We start from the raw sequence: 20,507 nt of genomic DNA, 5'->3' as shown, positions 1-20,507 counted from the left end.
GCGGTGAGTTCGACTAAAAAGGAGGGGATGCACAGACCGGCGATGGCACCCAGCTTCATTCCTAATTCCAAGCGTCAATTTCCTCCCATCCTGCCGCTGCCTAGCTTTCGTTGCCGAGACAGCTTTACAGAAAATCTGGGCTTTCTGAGCGGCTCGCATCTATCAATTTAAATTTGCGCACGGACATCTTTCAACGCCACAGAACAGCACCGCCACACAGCAACACCACCATTAACCAGCACCGCCACAATAATGTCGCTACCTGCCCTTCGCAGCCACACTGGGGCGCTTCTAGGTAAGTGCGTTTGACTGCCGTGGTCGGGGTCGCGCAACTGGGCTGCTCGGTTGTACGAACGCGACCAACCCGCCACCGTGAATATCCTCAGACCAAAGCCTATCGCCCATCGCCCATCGCCCGATCACCCAAACGCCGCTGTTGGAAGCCTCGATCGCGACTCATATCCATCCACCCCAGCTTCGCGTATAAATCAATTGTTTTGTTTCCCTAGGAAGTCTTGACGTGGCCGAGCTTCCCCCCTCGGTGGCTGCGGCTCGCTCGAACTCCCTTCCCTTGCTGCCCCACAAGCGCATACACATCTTTGGGCACATTATCTTTTACCGCAACGCCACGGATCGCATATATCACAGTATCAGCCTCGTATTTGAAGCTTTTTGGGAACTGACATTTGTGGGAATCTTGTCTTGACGACATATAGCCGAGCGGCGCCCCCAGGAGCAAATCGTTGTCTCGGGCGCGCAATCCAACGCCAATCGAACCGGTGCTGCTAGCTCGACGAAGAAGAAAGGGACCGCCAAGATGATTGTTGAGGTAAGTGCGACTTGGACCCGTCGTACCGCTCCTGTGAGATGGAAGGACAGGGCATGGCTAACCTCGGCGGGGCAACACAGCGCAAGATTAAGGTTGTCACGGAGCAGCATAATATGTAAATGGCCTCTGGGTTGCGTGGGTATGGAGACGGTAGACTGACTGTACCTGACAGTCCGAAGCCCGCCGTGAATGAGGGTTTCCCCATGAAGGAGTGGACCGTCGAGATCTACATTCTCGATCAGGATGGGAAGGAGAAGCCGGCGAAATGCTTCACCAAGGTGGTCTATCACCTTCACCCCTCGTTTGCGAACCCGGTCCAGAGTATGCGCCCCCTTCGCAGCCATGATCATGAGGACGCAGTCCGGATGCTGATTCTGGCAGCTTTCATGGAACCCCCCTTCGCGTGCACCAACGAGGGATGGGGCGAGTTCGAGATGACGATTGACCTGTTCACGACCGAGAAGGGCGGAAAACAGACCATCGTCCACGACCTCAACTTCGCCGCGCCGCAGTACGAGCAGATTCACACTGTCTCCTTCAAGAATCCGTCGCAGGCGCTCCAACAGGTGCTACGCGAGACGGGCCCTCTGCCGTCGGACGAGGAGCGCAAGCTCAAAAAGGCCGATGGCGGCAAGAAGAAGAAGACGTTTGACGTTGAGAAGATGGCAGATGGCCTGGTCAAGCTCGCCGAGGACGATCTTCTGCAGGTCATCCAGATGATCCACGACCACAAGGACGACAGCACCTACATTCAGAATAACATCGATGCGGGTGAGTTCTCAGTCGATCTTTACACGCTGCCGGATCCGCTCCTGAAAATGCTCTGGGATTTCCTGGTAAGTTTATTCCCTTTTGGACAGACATAGATGGAGCATTTGCTGAGCGTAACCCGCCGCTCAGGTCAAGTCTGGGGTCATCACTGCCTGAGACACACCGGCCTGGTTGGTATCTGCATTCAACGGCGTCTGGCGTCTGGGAAGACCAAAAAGGTGGGGTTGGATGGTCCGCCACCGTGAGGCAACGGTTGGCAGTCCTCGGTGGTTTGATACTCGGACTCGGCACATACGACCGGGGATCTTGTGGAGGGTCGCGGGCTATCTCTTTTTTCTCGGGAGTCATTCCGCTAGGTTTATGTGAGGAGACTCGGCTCCTAAATCACGATAGATGGGTGGTCTTGCACTTCTAAATCGGTCGGCATAATAACGGAGGCCGCTTCTGATTTCCCTCTACGCTGCGTTGATCTTTGACACTTGGTGTTTAATTCTTTTCACTCTTTTCTTTTTTTTTCTTTTTCCTCCCATTCAAGGTGGGCTTCTCGGTCTCATTGCGGCGTGGCGATTGGGTTGCGATGGTGGGCATAGGGGGCGGTGGGGGGGGGGGGGGGGAGGGGGGAGAGCAGGATTGATTGCTGGAAAGGTTTGCGGCATTGACACCTGTTGCTGATGCTTACTTTGCTCGCTCAACCTAACCTACTCCTAGTTAACGGGAAATTCCCCGAGTTTACATCCCGTGCTAACATGAACAAAATTAGCGCCAGCGAGGTCACGTCCTCGAGCCTTCTAGAGCAGCATGCACGTGAATCCCCCGAATGACACGATGGTTCCTGCGTTGTGGGAGTAGGTAGGATAGGCCGATCGGTTGCATGCAGCGGTAGATCGTCGATCGAGGTGCGTCGGGAGTGGTGTCACTGAGCTGAAGGCATGCGCCGTCACCGCCACAGATTGCACGGATGACACCACAGCCCCTCCAGCTCACAAGACCAGATCCAACACATTTCCAAATCCTCACCTTGAATCACACCGCCATAAGGTTCTATGTAGGGAAGGGCCTGTTGCCGAGTTCGTCGTCACCGAGCAAGGTGAAGGAATGGGGCCCGGCAACCCGCGTGACCAACGTCAACGTGACTTACAGAGGCAGCGCAGGAAGACCCCATGGGCCACGTAACTTGCGTTTCCGCGGTTTGCCATTCGCCAGTTCGCGGCCCCACTGCACATCATTGACATGGCTGGGAGTAGGCTCGAGAAAAGGCAACAGCCGGATACGATTCCGAATGTAGAATTATACGATCGGGGGAGGCCAGGTGTAAATTGGACTCGGGACCCTTCCCGTCATGCTACCTCTGGATGGTTGCACACATCTGCGTGTCAGGCGGGGTGCAAGAAATGTCTTATCGTCTACGGGTAGCAGAGTTGGTCCCTGGGCGTTGGGACGCTGCCGGGCTGCCGGGCTGCAATTGGACTCGAGGAACGCCATCATCCCATCTCATTCGCCAAGCGCCTTGCAGGGCGGCTGGTTGGTGGCTTCTTGCGTGCAGCTTCAATAACTCGACGAGAGACAGCAGACCGACACCGGCGAGGGGAGAAAAGACAAACCCACCTTTGCCGCTGCCCGCCACAATTCCATTCTTCTTCTTCCTCGTGAGCACATCCCCGGTTGCGACGAGTGCGGAGCGCTTCCACACCTTCCACCTTTGAACTTTCGAAAGGCACTAAGAACACAGAGGTGAGGAAAGGCAATTGAATTCCCCACCGACGGGTCCCTGTTCGAGGAGCTGGAGCTGTCGCTTCAACCGGGGTTGATGTCTGGGCCTGCACGCCCGATAGGCCTGCCGTTGCCCCTCGTGGGTCTGCTTCCGCAGCATCCCCCGCCCCGCAGCAGTAGCGAGAAGGCTCCAAGCAGCGGATCCCGGGATTTATCCCAGCAGGCCAGGCCCCTCAACTAACCCCAAAAGCTCGCCCCATTCCCTATTTCCTGCGTCTTCACCCATCGTAAACCGCTTCAAGCCGATCGCTACGGCCCCAACGCTCGGGAACTCTGGTACCGGGGACCGCTCAAACAAAGGGGGGGGAGAATCCCGAAAGTGACATCTTATAGGCCTTCGGCCGTACGAACTGCCCGTCATGGCGCAATTTGGCGCCCCGTCGCTGCAGATCTCCGTGTCGCCCATATCCCCCGTCGCCGCTTCGTCGACGTCCTCCGGAGGGGGACCCGCTCCTCCCCCTCAACCCTCCGGGAGGGGGGGTGGAGCCGGACCCGGAGCATCCGCCGCCACGCCGTCACCGGTCGTTCATCAAGTGCAGCCGCCACAGCACAAGCGCGTCTACCAGGCCTGCATACCTTGCCGCCGTCGCAAAGTCCGCTGCGACCTGGGCTCCGTCGACGACCCCCACGACCCTCCGTGCGTGCGCTGCCGTCGTGAGAGCAAGGAATGTTACTTCAGCGCCACGCGCCGCAAGCGCAAGATCGACGACGGCTCGCTCGATGGCGACGCCGACCACGACGACTACATCCTCCGAAATGGCCGCAAGCAGATGCGCGGGACCGACTCGCCAGCGGCTAGCACCCTTGACCGCCGGTTGTATAGCGACGTGCCCCTTACGCCCGGCGGCAGTCAGGGCCGGCCACAACCCCTCAGGCGACCGGGCGATGGACCAAAGAGTGCTCGCAGCAACAGTACCGGCGAGTTTGGAATTGGCGAGCCCAATACGCCGCTCGAGAACTTTGAGGCGCGCGCCGTCATGCGGAGGGAGGTGTACGGACCTCAAGATGCGCTGGATCTGCTATACAAGGCGGCCACCGAAGAGTTAGTACACGTTTACCCGCGCTGCTCGTCTGTCTGGACAAGCATGAAGTGCTGACATTGTGGGATTTGGAAAAGCACATCATCGCACAAGCAGGACGAGAACCCGGCTCCGGTCAGGAGCAACTCACAGCGCAGCTCCCACCACACCCGCCAGGATACTGAATCACACCGGCCATCCACTACCATTGCACCGGGGAGATATAATAGCCGCCATACCTCGCGGCAAGAAGGTCCGAATATGGAGCAGGCGATTGATCCCGAGCTGACAAAACGGGATCCGTCCGCAGAGCCCGGCTACAACGATGCGCTCAAGGCATGGGGAAGATTCCGTTTCGTGCGCGCGGGTTGGTTCACAGCAGCCGAGGCAATTGACTATATAGACTAGTATGGCCGCCACAGTGCTTCCGTCTGGGCTTCTGGCCGAAGCTGACGTATCACAGTTATTACAAATACCTATCCCCCCTTACTCCTATCTCACCGCCGACGTTCCAGAACCCAGCATCCCACCTGACACTGTTGACGGAGGAGCCGATCCTCACGGTGACGCTCTTGACGATAGCATCCCGGTACCGCCGCCTAACGGGCACCGGGGGCCACTGCCGTTCACACGCTATCCACGAGCAGCTGTGGACCTACCTCAGGGGCATGATCGAGCGGGTGGTGTGGGGCCAGGAAGCGTTTGGAGGCGGCTTCTGCGGCTCGGGAGCCGACGATATAGACTCGAGCACTGCTCCTTGGCGTGGCCTGCGAAGGGGCAGCTTGAGAACGCTCGGGACGATCGAGTCCCTGATGATCCTGACCGAGTGGCACCCGCGGGCGCTCCATTTCCCGCCAAACGAGGCTACCGACGAGCTGATGCTGCCGTCGTACGAGTCTCAGCTGGATGATACCGAGGGGAACCAGAAGCGGGCAGCCGGATTTGGCGGCAGGAGGATTGAGAGCTGGCTGGAACCAGCCTGGCGGAGCGATCGCATGTGCTGGATGTTGTTGAGCACGGGCATGGGGCTTGCATATGAGCTCGGTGTTTTCGACGATATCGACGAGCTGCTCGCGACCGGCGCCATCACGCGGCCCGAATACGAAGAAGAATCGTACCGACTGAGGGCCAGCCGCATCAAAAGACTACTGCTGATCTATCTCAGCCAGCTCGCTGGCCGACTCGGGTGGACGAATATGGTACCGGAAAAGCTCCGCAAGTCGGATCCCGCAATCTCGAAAAGACGGCGCCACTCCGTCGACGGGACCACGCCAGGGACGAACCCGTCGTCGTTGTCGAACACGTTCAACTACATACCCGACCTAGAGCTGGACGATCAAATCATCCACTGTTGGGCGGGAATCAGTAATGCCATGCAGGTGGGCAACGAGAGGCTGTTCAGGTCCCGAAAACACACGACCGAGATTATCCAGAGCGGGAAATACATCGAGCTTCTCAAGGACTTCCAGCCCATGCTGAAAGAGTGGTGGAACCAGTTCGAGCGCTTCCGGATGCCTCCCTACATCCGACACGTCCTGACCATTGAGTACGAGTACGTCCGGATATACATCAACTCGCTGTCGCTGCAAGCCGTCGTCGAGCGGTGCACCAGCAACGCCGGGGGAGGGTCGGGGACGGGCGGGAGCGTGTCAGGTCATTCCGGGCCGCAGCTGTCTCCGCAGACACAGAACTACTACGGCATGTTACCGCTAGGGCGGCTGGGCGGCTTCGGCGCCGAGGACCAAGAGTACGTCAGGGAGGTTGTTAATGGCAGCCGGAACCTGCTTCGAACCGTTGTCGAAGGCCTGCTGCCGGGGGATTACCTCAAGCACGCGCCGGTCCGGACCTACTTCCGCATCATCAGCGGCGCCATGTTTCTTCTCAAGACATTCGCGCTCGGTGCTCCGAAGTCGGACGTCGAGATGAGTATCGGCCTCATGGATCGGACCGTAGACGCGCTTAGGAACTGCGTGGTGGATGACGTCCATCTGGGGATCCGCTTTGCCGACATGCTGGAAACCCTCACCAGCCGGCTTAGGAACCGGTTTATCCATGCGCCACCACCGCCCGTGTCTACGGGAGACGGCAGGTCGCCAGGAGCGACGCACGGCGATGGTGCCAACGGCAGTGCTGCTAACGGCCACGGGCTACAGTCGCACGCCGGCCATGCCCACGATATGTGGTCCCGTTCGAGGGACGGGCCCGGTCCGGGTAAGTTTACCTTTTTGATTACGCTGCGTTTCTCTCCCCCCCTTCCGTTCCTAACCTAGCTTTTACTTCCTAGAACGCTCCACCACCCCAGCCAACATCTCGGCCACCCCTTGGGACCTCACGACAGGCACCTTCCCCTACCCTTCTGGGTCCGCGTCCATGTTTGGCCCGTCCACACCAGCCGGGACGGCAGGTATCGAAAGTAATGGCAACAGCGGGTTGGCGGACAGCAGTGGGGTCATGTTTGACAACTCGGACTGGGCAAACCCTGCCAACGAGATGTGGTACCTCCCCCCCGGTGCTGCCTTGTTCTCGAACCTTGACAACACGTCTGTATCGATGACGGCCGAGGGCGTGAATGTAGGTGGGATGGATCTGCTCGAGTACATGGCGATGGACCCCATGGATCCGCATGGGTTTGGGATGGATGGGAATGGGTTTTGAAAAGGAGATAATGCGATATGGTCTGACTGGAAATGAGATGGAGTTTGCGTCCAGCATGCTATTTGTTTGTCTTTTTTTTTTTTTTTTTTTTTTTTTTTTTCCCGATTTCTTGCCGATGGAGCACGCACAAAAAGCGGGAAAGCGATTTTGTTTGGCTGCGGTGGTTTCTGTCCTTTCTTTTTTCTTCTGGGTGCTCCAATGTATTTTATGTCAAATGGGCCTCTGGGCAGGGATTCTCCAACGGAAAAATGAAACGGAAAGGTATGGCGTGGCAGGGTAGGAACACCACCTCTTTATCACCTTTAACGCTATGTTTTTGCAACGACACCTCCGTACACGGCCCTTTTTCTTTTTCTTTTCTTTTCTTTCTTTCTTTCTTTCTTTCTTTCTTTCTTTCTTTCTTTCTTTCTTTTTTTTCTTTTTTTTTTTTTCTTTTGGAGGGGAAAAAGGGGAATTAGCTGAGATTTCATGTGTCTTAGCCGGCGAGGTACATATTTATTGGCCGGCTATATTGCAATGGGAACTTGATGGTAACTGGGACAGGTCTGAAATTATGATTAGGGCTCATCGGGACCGCTAAGTTTACGGGAGCCTTGCAAGGAATGAGAGAAGAAAAAAGAAAAAAAGAAAGAAAGAAAAGGAGCATAACGTGACAAAGAATTCCGGTATATGTCTAGTTATCACATGTTCGCTAAGAGCCGCAGAGAGGTAGTGCTCTCCAAGGACAGTGAAAAAGGGAGGAATGGCAGTGAAATGGTGCTAGATGATTTTATTAGAAAGGTTAAGAGAGGTACCATGGCTTCTTTCGGAATCCGGATTTGGGGTTTAAGCCGAAACCACAACGAGGATAAGAATAACTTGCAGTAGGCAACGGGCGACTTTTACCTCTATTAGATATCTAGTTCCGACAGGGCACGATACACCGCCTCTACTTTGCGCCCAAGTACATCTAGTTAGGCAATCTGCCATCGGCCTTCCTCGCCCACTCTCTGAACCAATCCAGCGCTTCGGGGTTCGCGACGCTGGCATTCGTCTTGACCTGCATTCCGGAGAGGATCTGCTTGACGGCAACTTCGATCCTATGAGCAAGTTAGTCAACCTGGTGCCACAAAAAGGGAAGAGGACTACTCGAGCAAGACATGCTGCGTGTCGTTCGACGTACTTCTTCCCGTTGCCCGTCTTGGGAACACCCCCTCTACCCTCCTCAATCACCCCTGGCACGTGCCGGGGACTCAGCTCCCGCCTAATCACCTCGGCGATCCTCTTCCTCAGCGCTTCATCAAACACCTTGCCCTCGGCCATGACCACAAACAGGCAAACCGTCTCATCCCGATCCGACTCGCGCCTCCGGCCGACGCAGACCGCGTCCGCCACCTCGGTGGCGAAGAACTTGGCTAGGACGTTGTAGATCTCGGCGCTTCCGAACCGCACGCCTGCGGGCTTCAGCACGCCGTCGCTCCGCCCCAGCATCACCAGCCCGCCCGTGGCCGGGTCCATCCGCACAAAGTCGCCGTGGTGCCACAGGCCGGGGAACCGTTCAAAGTAGGCGGCGCGGTACTTGTCCTGGCCGCCCGGGCCGAAGAAGGTGAGCGGCTGGCAGGGGAAAGGCTTGGTACAAACCAAATCGCCGGGAGCGTCGGGGGGCGACACGAGCTGCGGGTCTTCGGGGTCCGAGGCAGAGTCCACGACGGCGATGGCCATGCCGAGCCCCGCGCATTGCACCTCGCCTGCGCGGACGGGAAGGAGCGGGCAGGGCGCGCCGAAGAGGGAGATGATGTCGGTGCCGCCCGTGATGGAGGCGAGGTTAATCTTCTTGGGGAAGGCCTCGTAGACGAACGAGAAGGTGGAGGGGGGTAAGGGGGATGCAGTGGAGTAGATTGCTTCGAGGGCGGACAGATCTAGAGTGGGGTCGATAACGGGCCGGACGTCGTTTGCTTCGAGAGCGGTGAGATAGGCGGCCGAGGTGCCGAAGTGGGTGACGCGCAGGGATGAGAGGAGGCGTGGGAGGGAGGAGTAGCCGTGCGGCTTGAAGGGGGAGCCGGCGTACAGGACTAGAGAGGCTCCACAAGCGAGGGCAGATACGCTCCAGTGGTGCATCATCCAAGAGGTGGTGGTGTAATAGAGCATACGAGAAGAGGAGTTCAGAGAGCAGTGCAAGAAGTGTTCCTTCTTGTGCTGGAGGAGGGTGCCGGCCGCGGTGTGGACGATCGCTTTCGGGAGGCCGGTGGTGCCGCTTGAGTAGAGAACATAGAGGGGGTGAGAGGGCTGGAGCTGGGCGAAGACAAGGGCCGAGTTTGGCGATCTTGGACAGGTTAGAAGATGGAGACTAAGATGAGCGCACCAAATGGGGTACTTGCCCACACAAAAACGACTCGTACTCGTCCGCCCGAACGCCCTTAGCCCGAATCTCATCCAAGCCTGTCTCGATGTTCTTGAGGCCCCTGATGACGACAACTTGCTCGAGGCCGTGCTGCTTTAGCTCCTCAACAACCTCTAACGTCTTCGCCTTGCTGGACCACTCCTTGCCGTTATACAACGTTGCATTATCGGCAAAGAGCACCTGAGGCCTGATCTGAACCAGGCGGTCGAGTACAGCGCTGACGCCGTTATCCGGGCTGATGCCCGTCCAGATAGCACCAACGGTGGCGGCGCTCAGAAGCGCAACGAGAGCTTGCACATGATTGGCAACAAAACCGGCCACGACACTGTTCTCCTTGACACCGGAGGCTCGCAGCGCGTTGCTGCAGCGGCGGACTTGTTCCCGGAGCTCGGCCCAGGTCGTTTCGGTGAGGTGGCTCTCGTCTTCGGTTGCCGTGATGACAGCCGTGGCCGATTCATCGATCCCGGCATCGGCCGGGAAGAGGAGATTCTCTGCAAAGTTGAGGCGGGCACCAGCGAAGAAGTCGGGTCTGGGGAACATGGGCGCCGCGGGTGGCAGAACCTGGGGAAATGGTTTAGGTGGGCTCGGAAGACAGCGTCAGGGGAATAGGGGTGAGAGGCTCCAGGGGCCGCGCTGCCCCGCAGAAGCGGTGCGCTCTCCCTCACTCAGCTTGAGCCAAACACCCTTAAGCAGTGACGCACCTGATTAAACGGCGCCGAAGCTTTGATACCAGTAAAATGCCAGACCTCGGCCCAGAAGTCGCTAACATTCTCGACCGACCACTTGTAGAGCCCCGGGTAGTCCTTGGGACTCAAATTGTATTTGGAGTTCACATGCTGGAGGAACTTCCACATCTGAGTTGCCTGGGGGTTTTCATGTCTCCAGAGCTCGGCGGCCGCCATCTTGCCCAGCGTGGTGCGGAAAGGAATGGATGGGGAGATAAGGGAGAAGACCGAGGGAGAGACGGAGAGAGAAAACCAGAATGAGCAACCCGCGCCGTGCACTGAGGTCTCCCGAAGATGGCAACAGTTCCGACGATCGGAACGCACCTACACAGGTTCGGACCGGGCTTCAGTCTTGTGAAACAAACTGGAGGAGCAACTGCCCGAGGTTGCTGCCGAGCCAGCGAAATTCCAGTCCCGAGTTCCGATGGGGTCGACCCGCTGCCTTGGGCCTCGAGTCCGGCCCAAAGCCGACACTTGCCACAAAGCGGCGGCATCCCTTCCACCACACCAGCCCACACTGACATGCAGGTACCGGACTGGCCCGACTGGTCTGAACCCACTGTGTGCATCCCTTCCACATTTGGTGCGGACATGAGATACCTCACCTTACCCATCCATGCTGGCCTCGAGCTTGTGAGTTAGGTCCACGGCAGGGCAAGCGTGCGGAAGGGACACAGAGCCTTCGTGCCAAAGACCAAAAAATAAAAATAAAAATAAAAATTTATATATATATAGATAAAGAAAAAGGGAGGCTGCAAGAATATACCGAGAGGTGGAACAGGATGCCTTGGCCTATGGTTCTTCCTTTCCACGGTCGATCACGACCAAACGACACACCCTCGTGCAAACCCGTCGCCAATTTGACCGTTGCATTTCCCGGCCCGGGCGCCGCTCTCTATATCGACCCCGAGAGGACGCAACCGCTTATTATAAAGTATAATGCGAATGCGACGCTCCTTTGGCCATCGAAACGAGCCGCGGGGACTGCCGTGGCCCCCGGGATTTAAGCTAACGTTAGGTCCAACGCTGCAATGCAGCCTGCTGCGGCTTAACAATCAATTGCCGGCCATGCAAGTGTCTCATCGTCGGGCATAGGGACTTGATATTTGCTATCATACCATTCCAGAGTCTTCGTACCAGACTCTTGGCTGGAAAGCCGGCCCAAGACCTCAAGTTTGCTTCCTCCAGACTCAAGTCTCATTTCCCCACAGGATTCACTCCCCGATTGGTGCCCCTGACTCGGTACTTGCAAGCTTAACGCGGTTAGCACCAACAGAGGCAAATGTTCCAAGTCTGCAGTTTGTTTCTCCACTTATTCGCATGCGGCCTGAGTCTTGAGTAAGGTAGCCAAAGACAGCTGGAAGGCTAACGCTACCCTTCTGCCGTCGGACGAGAAAGACGCCCCAGATAAGTTGCCAATTCTGAATCGCGTAACTTTATCGGATACCCCGGGCCTGGCGATATGTAGTACGAGTACGTTAGCAGAGGCGGGAGCCGGACAGTTCGGCACGGGAAGGGTCCGACAATAGCAGGGGTCGTCGTCAGCGATCCAACGAGCGAAGGCGCAGGGCTGGGACCAAATTGCGCAGTGGCTACACCGCCCCACTCCGTTCAATCCGCCGTTCGACAATTTCCTGGTCCCTTGCACCCAGTTCTGTTTTCACTGGTCGTCTACCCAGAACCCTCTTTATGGCCACTTCGCCCTGGACATCTCGCCGAACTCTGTCTCCCATGCTTGCTTCTTAAACCCTCAAGACGAGCCCCTTCCCCGCGGAGCCGTGCAGAACCCGAGGCGAGGGCTAACCCGGACCCCGAGGTCTCTCTGAAGACCATCGATAGCTGTGTGCCCGGCAGACGCCCGTCTAATCGGCCCCTTTGCAGCGTGCTCTTGCACGTCAACCATCAGCTACCTTTTTCGGCGACTTCCGGGTATCTTCGAGTCTTAGACGATACGAGTCTCTGCGTGTCCTTCTAAGTTGAGTAGTGTAGGTTGCCGACTTTCCCGTGGTTGCAGCAACCCAGAGCTCCCTCGTTTTGGTGGTCGCGAGCAGCAATTGCATGATAGCGGAGCTAGGAAAAGGGGGTTGCCGCTTCCCACCACGACCTTCTGCCGCTCCGCCGTCAACTCGCTGCGTCGCGAATCTGACACCGCCTCGCCCCAACTCCCAGACCCCGACTCGTTCCGAGCCAGCCTTCAAGCATTTCACTAACAGCCTGTCTCTCTACAGCGTCCATTGGCGCGCTCAATCTAGAAGAGCCGTTGCTATTGGCGCCGAGACACCCGTCAGTAGCTCTGCACGGCAGCGCACGCGCTCGTAGCGATGCCCCGAAAGCTCTCAAATCCATTCGCTTCGTCCGGCATGACGCAACCTGAGAAGGCAGGCGAGCGGCGGCCTTCCCAGTCCAAGGGTAACCGTCTTGCCGGCTTCTTCTCGTCAAAGCCCAAGGAACAACCGCCGGCGACCCAGCAGGGCGTGCCACCGCAGATTACGACCTCGGCCATGTCCCTGCCGACCATCTCACTCTCTGCCGGCGAGCTCGATAGCGACGAGCCCCCGACAACGCTCTTCCAGCCCCCCTCGGCCGACGAGGCAAAGAGGCAGCAGCGTGTCGAAGCCCAGTTCGGGCCGCTGATTAGCCCAAGCCACCGATATGTCAGCGCCCATCAGGGCAAACCACTAGAGACGCCCATCGAGGATGAGCCGCCCTACTACTTTGTCCTCACCACCTACCTCAGCTACCTGATTCTGATCTTCTTCGGCCACGCGAGGGATTTCTTCGGCAAGCGCTTCGGCAACAAGAAGCATTATCAGACGCTCAAAGCCTCCAACGGATATGCCCCGCTCAACGACGACTTTGACAACTTCTACGTCAGACGGCTAAAGATGCGTCTCGACGACTGCTTCGCCAGACCCACGACGGGTGTTCCTGGCCGCTACATCACGCTCATTGACCGCAAGTCGGACGACTTCAACCGCTCCTACAAGTTCACGGGCACCTACACGCAGACGCTGAACGTGAGCTCGTACAACTACCTGGGTTTTGCTCAGTCAGAGGGCCCTTGCGCCGACGCCGTCGAGGAGTGCGTGCGCAAGTACGGCATCAGCACTTGCAGCCCCCGCGCCGATGCGGGCACGACCGATCTGGCCCTCGAGGTTGAGCGCGAGGTGGCCAAGTTTGTCGGCAAGCCTGCGGCCATGGTGTTCTCGATGGGTTTCGTGACGAACGCTGGCTCGTTCCCCGCTCTCGTGTCAAAGGGCTGCCTCATTCTCTCGGACGAGCTCAACCACGCGTCGATCCGCATTGGCGCCCGTCTTTCGGGGGCCGTCATCCGGTCGTTTAAGCACAACAACATGGACGACTTGGAGAAGAAGCTGCGCGAGGCCATCGCTCAGGGGCAACCACGCACCCATAGGCCCTGGAAGAAGATCTTGGTAGCTGTCGAAGGCCTCTACTCTATGGAGGGTACCATGGTCGACCTTCCCGGCGTCCTGGCGCTCAAGAAGAAGTACAAGTTCTTCCTGTACGTGGATGAAGCCCACAGCATCGGCGCGCTGGGCCCCAACGGGCGCGGTGTTTGCGACTACTTTGGCGTAGACACGGCCGAGGTAGACATCCTCATGGGGACTTTGACCAAGTCGTTTGGCGCCAACGGCGGCTACGTTGCGGCCGAGAAGCACATCATCGACGGGCTCAGAATGACCAACGCGGCTACGCTCCTCGGTGAATCCCCTGCCCCGTCGGTCTTGATGCAAATTCTGGCGTCGCTGAAGATCATCGCCGGAGAGCTCGTGCCTGGACAGGGCGAGGACCGCCTGCAACGCATCGCCTTCAACTCGCGGTACCTCCGTCTCGGTCTCAAGCGTCTTGGGTACATTGTCTACGGCCACGACGACTCTCCGATTATCCCCATCATGCTGTACCACCCCGGAAAGATGGCGGCCTTTAGCCACGAGATGCTCAAGCGCAAGATCTCGGTCGTGGTTGTCGGCTACCCCGCCACGCCTCTCATCAGCTCACGCGCCCGCTTCTGCGTCTCCGCTGCCCACAATAAGGACGACATGGACCGTCTCCTGGCTGCCTGCGACGAGGTGGGTGATATTCTGCAGCTCAAGTTCTCCACTGGTGCCGCCGGCGGGCAGGAGCCGCTACCCGCGGGCGTTACCCCCGAGATGGAGAAGGAGTGGCGCAAGGCCAACGGTCTGGAAGGTGTCGTCAAGCCGCCCAGGTGGAAGCTAGAAGATATCATTGCCCGCGGCGTGGAGGACGCCAAGGAACAACTGAGGTGAATGCCCATAATCTCGCACTTGTCATCATGGAGGAGTTGGTGGCGTGTACATATTAGACCGGGGAACCGGGGGGGGGGCAGTGTTTATCTCGTTCTCTACATGATATGCATCCTCTGTTATAATGCAGCCAAAGGGTCTCGCTGTTATTGGCATAGCAATACGGCTGGGATTGGTCGATGTCGATGGTAATGTCTAAGATGTTGAAGGTTTTTTTTTGGGAGGGAGATGGGGGTGTTAATGATGGGGGGCTTCGGAAGCAATGACACGGCGGATTCTTGAAACCCTGTTCACCCCTGGCTGCCTCTACAATGACTCGCGCTTGGCGTATTAGCAACGTAATGGGTAGCATGAGGAGTTGCAGTTGAGGGCGGAGTTGGGAGAAGGGGCGCAGTGGGAACAGCAGGTTTTCGGTTGCGGTCAAAGGCTTTGAATATCAGAAAGCATATATATGGATAATAGATGACGTCTATCGTATCGGCGTATCTCTGCATCTCTAATGTTTAAACGACCTCATTTAAATGAAATGAAACTCGCACCCGCCAAGTCACGTGGATTCGCGTTCTACTCGTCGCGACAGTTGGCTTGCATCGTTCTTTCGCCAACCATCTGGCAACCTATTGGCGGGGCCAACGTGGTGTCGCCACCCGGTGAAATCGCAGCCTGGTCTTTCCGCCTCTTTTGTTTCTCGCAAGTTCCTTTCGGCCACGACCTTTCTCGAGATTTTGCTCCTCTTATTTGGTTGCGTTGGTGGCAGCTGCCGGGCTTGCTATTCTTCTCCGGGGTAAGCGGTGCCTTGCGTTGTTGGAATCTTGCGGTGTCACTATTTCTTTTTGTCGTGATTGGGGTCCCCTTTGTTGAGACATCCTATCCGCAATCATCTGCAACAGATCCGGCTGCCAGCATGACAGGGGTCGTTGTGAAGAGGGGGCTGTGACCGGATCGCGCCGCTGTCATCCACATCTCGACTTGAAATAGATGCTAAATTTGTTTCGTTTAGCGAGAGTAGACGCCTTTCCTTACTTCTCTCTTTTGACTCAAGGACGAGATGGCGAAATCCGACAGAGCAAGACAACAAACGCTAGAAGCTACGCTTGGTAAACCTCAAATCTCTTTTGAATCCACTAGTGGCATGCACTGATGCAATTCTCTAGGCCGGTCGCGGGTGAGGCCCGTCATCAAGACGCCCAAACCAAAGACAATACATGGGTCCGGGGAGGACGCTAATTCCTCTAGCTCGCCAGTCAGGCATGCGGCTGCCGTGGAAAGCTCACCGAAGGTCCCGCCCTCCTCATTCATGGCGTCATCTCAGATAGGTGGAAGCGCAACGAAGCGGAGGGTTTTGTTGGAGGATTCCTCTTCGGAAGTGTCCTCTCGAGACGAGGAACCAGTTCTTCCTGTTCGGGATACAAAGCGTGGCAAGAAGCGCCAACTGTCAGACTCGTCATGGTCGGGCAAGAGTTCCACTACCACCATGGACCAGAACAACGGCAACGAGGAGGAGGATGATGACGATAAACCTCTGGTCACCCCGAAATCCGGCAACCGCCTTAGCCGCAAGAGAGCCATCGTTTCGGACGACGATGATGACGACGATCAGCAGCCCCGATATTCCTCCCCTGTGAAGCGGCGGCGGCTTGTTCGGAGGAACGCTCCTTCCAGCCCCTTCACTACGGAGAATGACGAGGACGGGGAGCCGTCGTCAATGAGAACCCGGCGAACTAGACGGAAGCCGCTCACAGCGAAAGAAAAGGCGCGAGAGCTGCTTCGCCGGAAGCGTGCCGGTGAAGCTATTGAGGAGAATGAAGAGCCTTCGCTATCCGAAGAGGAGGCGCCGATGAAGGCGGTCTACGATACAGACTCCGATAACCCGGCGCTGGATGAGTTTGAGGATGACGAAGAGGGGGTCCTCGAGTTTAAGGAAGAAGTGCAGAAGGACAAGAAGGGGAAGAAGAAGAAAAAGAAGCGGACGGCAACAGGCGATGACGGTGACAGCGACTCAGATGAGAGCATGGACGACTTCCTCGTGGACGACAGCGATGAGCCCCTCGGCATCCCAGCCGAGGTCTACATGGACATACCGCTCCAGTTTACGTCGCACTCACACAAGCCGCTCAAGCATCATTTCCGAGACGTTGTGGAGTGGCTTGTGCAGTTCAAGGTGAACCCCGGATTCTCAGAAAAGGGCCACGAGCTGTATCGAATGGCTTGGCGGAAGTTGGACGATGAAGTCCGAGGACTTGCCCAGTCCAAGTTTGAATCGTCAGCGTGGAAACCAGACTTTACCAAGGCGCTCCGGGCACGACCTTATTTCACCAATCAAGAGTTGGTGAAGGGCAATCCGGACAACTATCAGACTTGTGGTGCCTGCGGGAGGAGTAACCACCCTGCTACGTGAGTCGCGCATATTCCCCCCAAAGCAGGTGACAGTACTAAACCGTAGATTCCAGATGGGTCATCAGTTTTTCTGGCACTCCTTACTACAAGGACTCGACCAAGGACACCTTTCTCGAGCCTGTTGAGGGTGACAGCGATTCTGACTCCAACTCCGGGTCATGCGACGAAGACGAAGACGGCAATGAAATTCCTAAGGAGACCAAAAAATGGTTCATCGGCGTCGTCTGCAATAGCAATGCCGAGACTGCGCACAACCTCATGCACTGGAAACACGCGCTCCTGGACTGGGTGGACACCCGCCTACATGAGGACGGGTACATGTCGCCGGGCAAGCTGGCAGAGCGAGAACGCATGAGGCCAAAGCAGAAGTACAAGCTCGTCGACGAGATCTTGAAGCGCTGGGTCGACGATGGTATCGTGAAGGCGTTGTATCAGGATTTCAAGGGGACCATTGAGCAAGCCAGGAATAAGTCGACAACGGGGAGATACCACAGGTAGCCCGACAGGTTGTGGAAGGGCGCCCAAAGGGAATTTCATGGTGGCTTTCGCGATGTCTTATCCATTGTTTGCCTGTCATCTGTTAATCTACTGCTCTGGGTTCCTACATTGGCGGGCTTCCGCCCTAACACGTTGACAGAGTAAAAAGCGACCAGCAAGTATGTCTCAACTCAGCATCCTTAATAGAATGCTTAGCCCGCCAGCTACCTCAGGGCCAAAGAGGTCATAAACCAAGCCAACATCTCAAGCTGCTCCAAGTTCATCTACAGAATTTGCACCGCGGTTCTCGGCCTCCTGTAGATCTCAAACTATAACAGGGGGTTTGTCGATTTCGCTTCGGCCTCATCCGGTCCTCGCGCTCTTCACAACAATAGGGGATATATACATGCAACCTCCTTGAGAAAATGCTGAAAGCAGCAGACTTAAACCATCAATACATGTGCATGCTCTGGCTAGAATCAGAGTGACCATAACAATACTGTTCAAATAAAAGTAGGTAAAATATAAAAGATATTCTTAGAAAAAAGACCAAAAGCCCCCGAAACCAGATGTGGGAAGCACCGGTCTATATAAACAAGACAAGCAACAAAGTACCAACCACCTAACCAACCCTGTTTCTCCTCGCCCCGCTACCTCAGCGAAACAGATCCCCCCTTTTGTTTTGTTATCTCCCCTGCCTCTCACTTTCCCCACGTCGATCCCACGCATCCATGCATTCAATCAATCGCCCCAACTCCAACAAACCCAACCCTCTTTTCTTTCCCTCGCCCCCCCATCACAAGAAGGCGAACCGTCAACGGTACACCTAACCAATGCTTCGAACCAACCCCGTTTTCCCTTTCTCCCGCTAATTCCACTCCGCACTCGCCACCACCAAGTATATTACCCTCGCGGAAACGGACCGCTCATACCCTCAGTTCTCAAGACATATACACACCTCCACCTACACACATGCGCGCGAGCAGGCACACAGACACTCGCACACTCGCACACTCACACACTCACACACACGCACTCACACACAGGCGGGCAAATACCCACTTCTCTCTGTATCTGTCTCTCTCACGTCCCCACAGCCAGCAATCCCATCCAGAAAGAAGGCGCCCCGCAACGCTATGCAAAACCCCACATCTCGCACTTCCCAAGAACCGAACCAAAGTAGAAAAAAAAAAATTAAAGAAAAAAAGGGGAAACTCCTCACTCAAAGAGTATCCCCCCCCTGTGCGAGCGGTTCCATACATCCAACCACCCCCCCTCCATCCGTCTCATATATCACCACCCTAACCCCCAACCCACTCAACATCTTATATGATGCCACCGGGCGGATCATATCCCATGGCGGTACCTCTCGCGGTGGTAGCGGGCCCTCCGAGCCCGGCACTCCCCGGCGCGTCGCCCGAGAGGTCGACCTGGGCATTGTTCGTCTTCCTGAGCATAAACATGGGCTTCTTCCCTTCCTTGTCCAGCTGCTTAAACAGGATCAACGGCTTCTCGTCCAAGCCCAGACAGCGCTCCTGGTCGCCGTAGACAATGTACAGCGCGTACTGGTCCCAGGGCGCGTTGATCTGGTACTTTTTCAGCGCCGCTGGGAGCACCTTGTAGCAGGGGTCCTCCATGCTGACGCGGAACGACTTGAAGATCTCGACCGACCCGGGCGTCTCGGGCGCGGGCGTCTGCATCCTGCGCGGGGCGGGCGCCTTGGGCTGCTGGAGCGGGTAGTGGTCTTCGCTGGCAAACGTCGAGCGCGAGGATGGCGTCGGTTGGCCGGAGCGGTATGACTGCGCTCCGAGGGTGGTGCCCGTCAGGGCGGTGGGCGGGGACGTGGGAGAAGGCATGTTTGGAGACGGGTAGGACGGCGATGCGGAGCTTCCGGCGGTCCCATTCATTGCCGCCAGGTGCGACGACGACAGGACCGCCCTGTCGGCGGCGCTTTGGGGATCGAGGGCCTGCTCGGATATTGAGCGGTCATGGCTCGTTTGTAGGTGTGTGGGTGATGTGGCCTTGGGAGTTGATCCAATCATGATCTTCCTGGCTGAGAATTGACGCTTCAGGCCCGCGCTGGACTGACCTGCCGTTGATGGCGTGGGTGCCGGAGGCGATATACTATTCTCATAAGCCTGGTCACTGCCGAGGTTGGGTAGAGGTTGCTGGGCGTCTTTGGCGAGCCGTAGCGCTGGAAGCATGTCTTCTCGCAGCCTCCTAAAGTCCTCAGTCATCCTGCGCAGATCTTGCTCGAGCAATGCCATCCGCTCGTCTCGGAGACGCAGCTGCTCCACAAGATGCTTGATGTCCTTTAATGTGGCGTTCGATGACTGCGCTTCAGTCTCGGCAGCTAAAAATTCTCCATGTTAACAACTAGGGTATGCCTGGGCCATTTCCTGACCGAGGAATAAGACGTACTCAGCGGCATATAATGGTCACTCTCAATGGGGACGTCCTGGGCCTTCTTGACATCGTAGACCGACTTCAGGATGGTCAACCGGTGGCCGACGCTGTTAATCCCCATCGCTTTGAGGTCATCGTGTTGTAGGGCGACGAGGGCCTCGCCAACAATGTCGTTTTCTGGGACATCTGTCAACATCGCGGGCCGTAGGGGGCCGGCTAGACTGCTGCACGCGTACCTATGAACCTGTCTGCATATTGCTGCACGCCTATAGTAGCAATGAAATCGGCGCATTCTTCAGCAGTCCATTCAGATATGATGGTCTCGGGCAACCTGTCGGCGCTCGAGCGGTAGCCGTACGTGGTGGGGGTGTGCTCGGCCGACGGGGAGTCGGAGTCAATGGGCGAGGTCTCGACGTCGGTAGCTATCGGAGAGCTTCCATGGATGTCTCTCTCGTACTCGTCGTCGGCATCCGACTCCGCATAGGCGGTGCCTGAGTCGAAGTTCATGGCTGCGGTAGGTGGTTGGCCCTCACAGCCTGGGCTACGGCGAGGGCCAGGGTATCAAATGCGCCTTTGCCCCTGGGGACGGTTGGCGAGCGAGACGGGAACCGGCGGGGTGTTCCTGCCTGGGCGCCGACAAACTCGGAAGAATATCTCGCGGGGCAGTGGGGGCGGCGGCGGCGGCCTCGACGAGGTGCGGCGGTTCGGGATCTGCTCTATCGAAGCTGCCGAGGCGGCGGCAGCAGCGCTCTTGCGATGGGCGCCGAACGAGCGCTATCGGACCCTCGACCG

General features: G+C 57.1%; 6 protein-coding genes across 6 annotated transcripts; 4 read left to right on the top strand and 2 right to left on the bottom strand.

Annotated features, from left to right (window-relative positions):
* Nucleotides 1–252: 252 nt before the first annotated feature.
* Nucleotides 253–1,756, top strand: tfg3 (transcription factor TFIIF complex subunit Tfg3; the record flags this gene model as incomplete). Its single annotated transcript, XM_071065947.1, has 6 exons — nt 253–295; nt 717–829; nt 910–944; nt 1,002–1,150; nt 1,211–1,665; nt 1,730–1,756. The coding sequence occupies 6 exons, from the start codon at nt 253–255 to the stop codon at nt 1,754–1,756; spliced, it is 822 nt and encodes a 273-aa protein (XP_070922048.1).
* Nucleotides 1,757–3,729: 1,973 nt separating this feature from the next.
* Nucleotides 3,730–7,044, top strand: ARO80 (zinc finger transcriptional activator; the record flags this gene model as incomplete). The annotated part of the gene is made up of 4 exons (XM_071065946.1): nt 3,730–4,412; nt 4,488–4,796; nt 4,853–6,600; nt 6,674–7,044. 4 exons carry the CDS (start codon nt 3,730–3,732, stop codon nt 7,042–7,044), a joined length of 3,111 nt encoding a protein of 1,036 aa, XP_070922047.1.
* A 949-nt stretch (nt 7,045–7,993) lies between these two features.
* Nucleotides 7,994–10,326, bottom strand: MFIFM68171_10526 (uncharacterized protein; the record flags this gene model as incomplete). Its single annotated transcript, XM_071065945.1, has 4 exons — nt 7,994–8,123; nt 8,207–9,346; nt 9,402–9,985; nt 10,126–10,326. The coding sequence occupies 4 exons, from the start codon at nt 10,324–10,326 to the stop codon at nt 7,994–7,996; spliced, it is 2,055 nt and encodes a 684-aa protein (XP_070922046.1).
* Nucleotides 10,327–12,470: 2,144 nt separating this feature from the next.
* Nucleotides 12,471–14,438, top strand: LCB2 (serine palmitoyltransferase component; the record flags this gene model as incomplete). The annotated part of the gene is made up of 1 exon (XM_071065944.1): nt 12,471–14,438. One exon carries the CDS (start codon nt 12,471–12,473, stop codon nt 14,436–14,438), a length of 1,968 nt encoding a protein of 655 aa, XP_070922045.1.
* Nucleotides 14,439–15,483: 1,045 nt separating this feature from the next.
* MFIFM68171_10524 (uncharacterized protein) lies at nt 15,484–17,330 on the top strand (the record flags this gene model as incomplete). Its single annotated transcript, XM_071065943.1, has 3 exons — nt 15,484–15,532; nt 15,590–16,829; nt 16,886–17,330. The coding sequence occupies 3 exons, from the start codon at nt 15,484–15,486 to the stop codon at nt 17,328–17,330; spliced, it is 1,734 nt and encodes a 577-aa protein (XP_070922044.1).
* A 1,304-nt stretch (nt 17,331–18,634) lies between these two features.
* MTS50 (Mitogen-activated protein kinase adapter protein MST50) lies at nt 18,635–20,222 on the bottom strand (the record flags this gene model as incomplete). Its single annotated transcript, XM_071065942.1, has 3 exons — nt 18,635–19,662; nt 19,731–19,892; nt 19,952–20,222. The coding sequence occupies 3 exons, from the start codon at nt 20,220–20,222 to the stop codon at nt 18,635–18,637; spliced, it is 1,461 nt and encodes a 486-aa protein (XP_070922043.1).
* Between the last annotated feature and the right edge of the window lie 285 nt (nt 20,223–20,507).

Source organism: Madurella fahalii, assembly GCF_045866475.1.
Source record: "Madurella fahalii IFM 68171 DNA, scaffold_6, whole genome shotgun sequence".
NCBI classification, from domain to species: domain Eukaryota; kingdom Fungi; phylum Ascomycota; class Sordariomycetes; order Sordariales; genus Madurella; species Madurella fahalii.
This window is presented reverse-complemented; position numbering and strand designations above follow the sequence as displayed.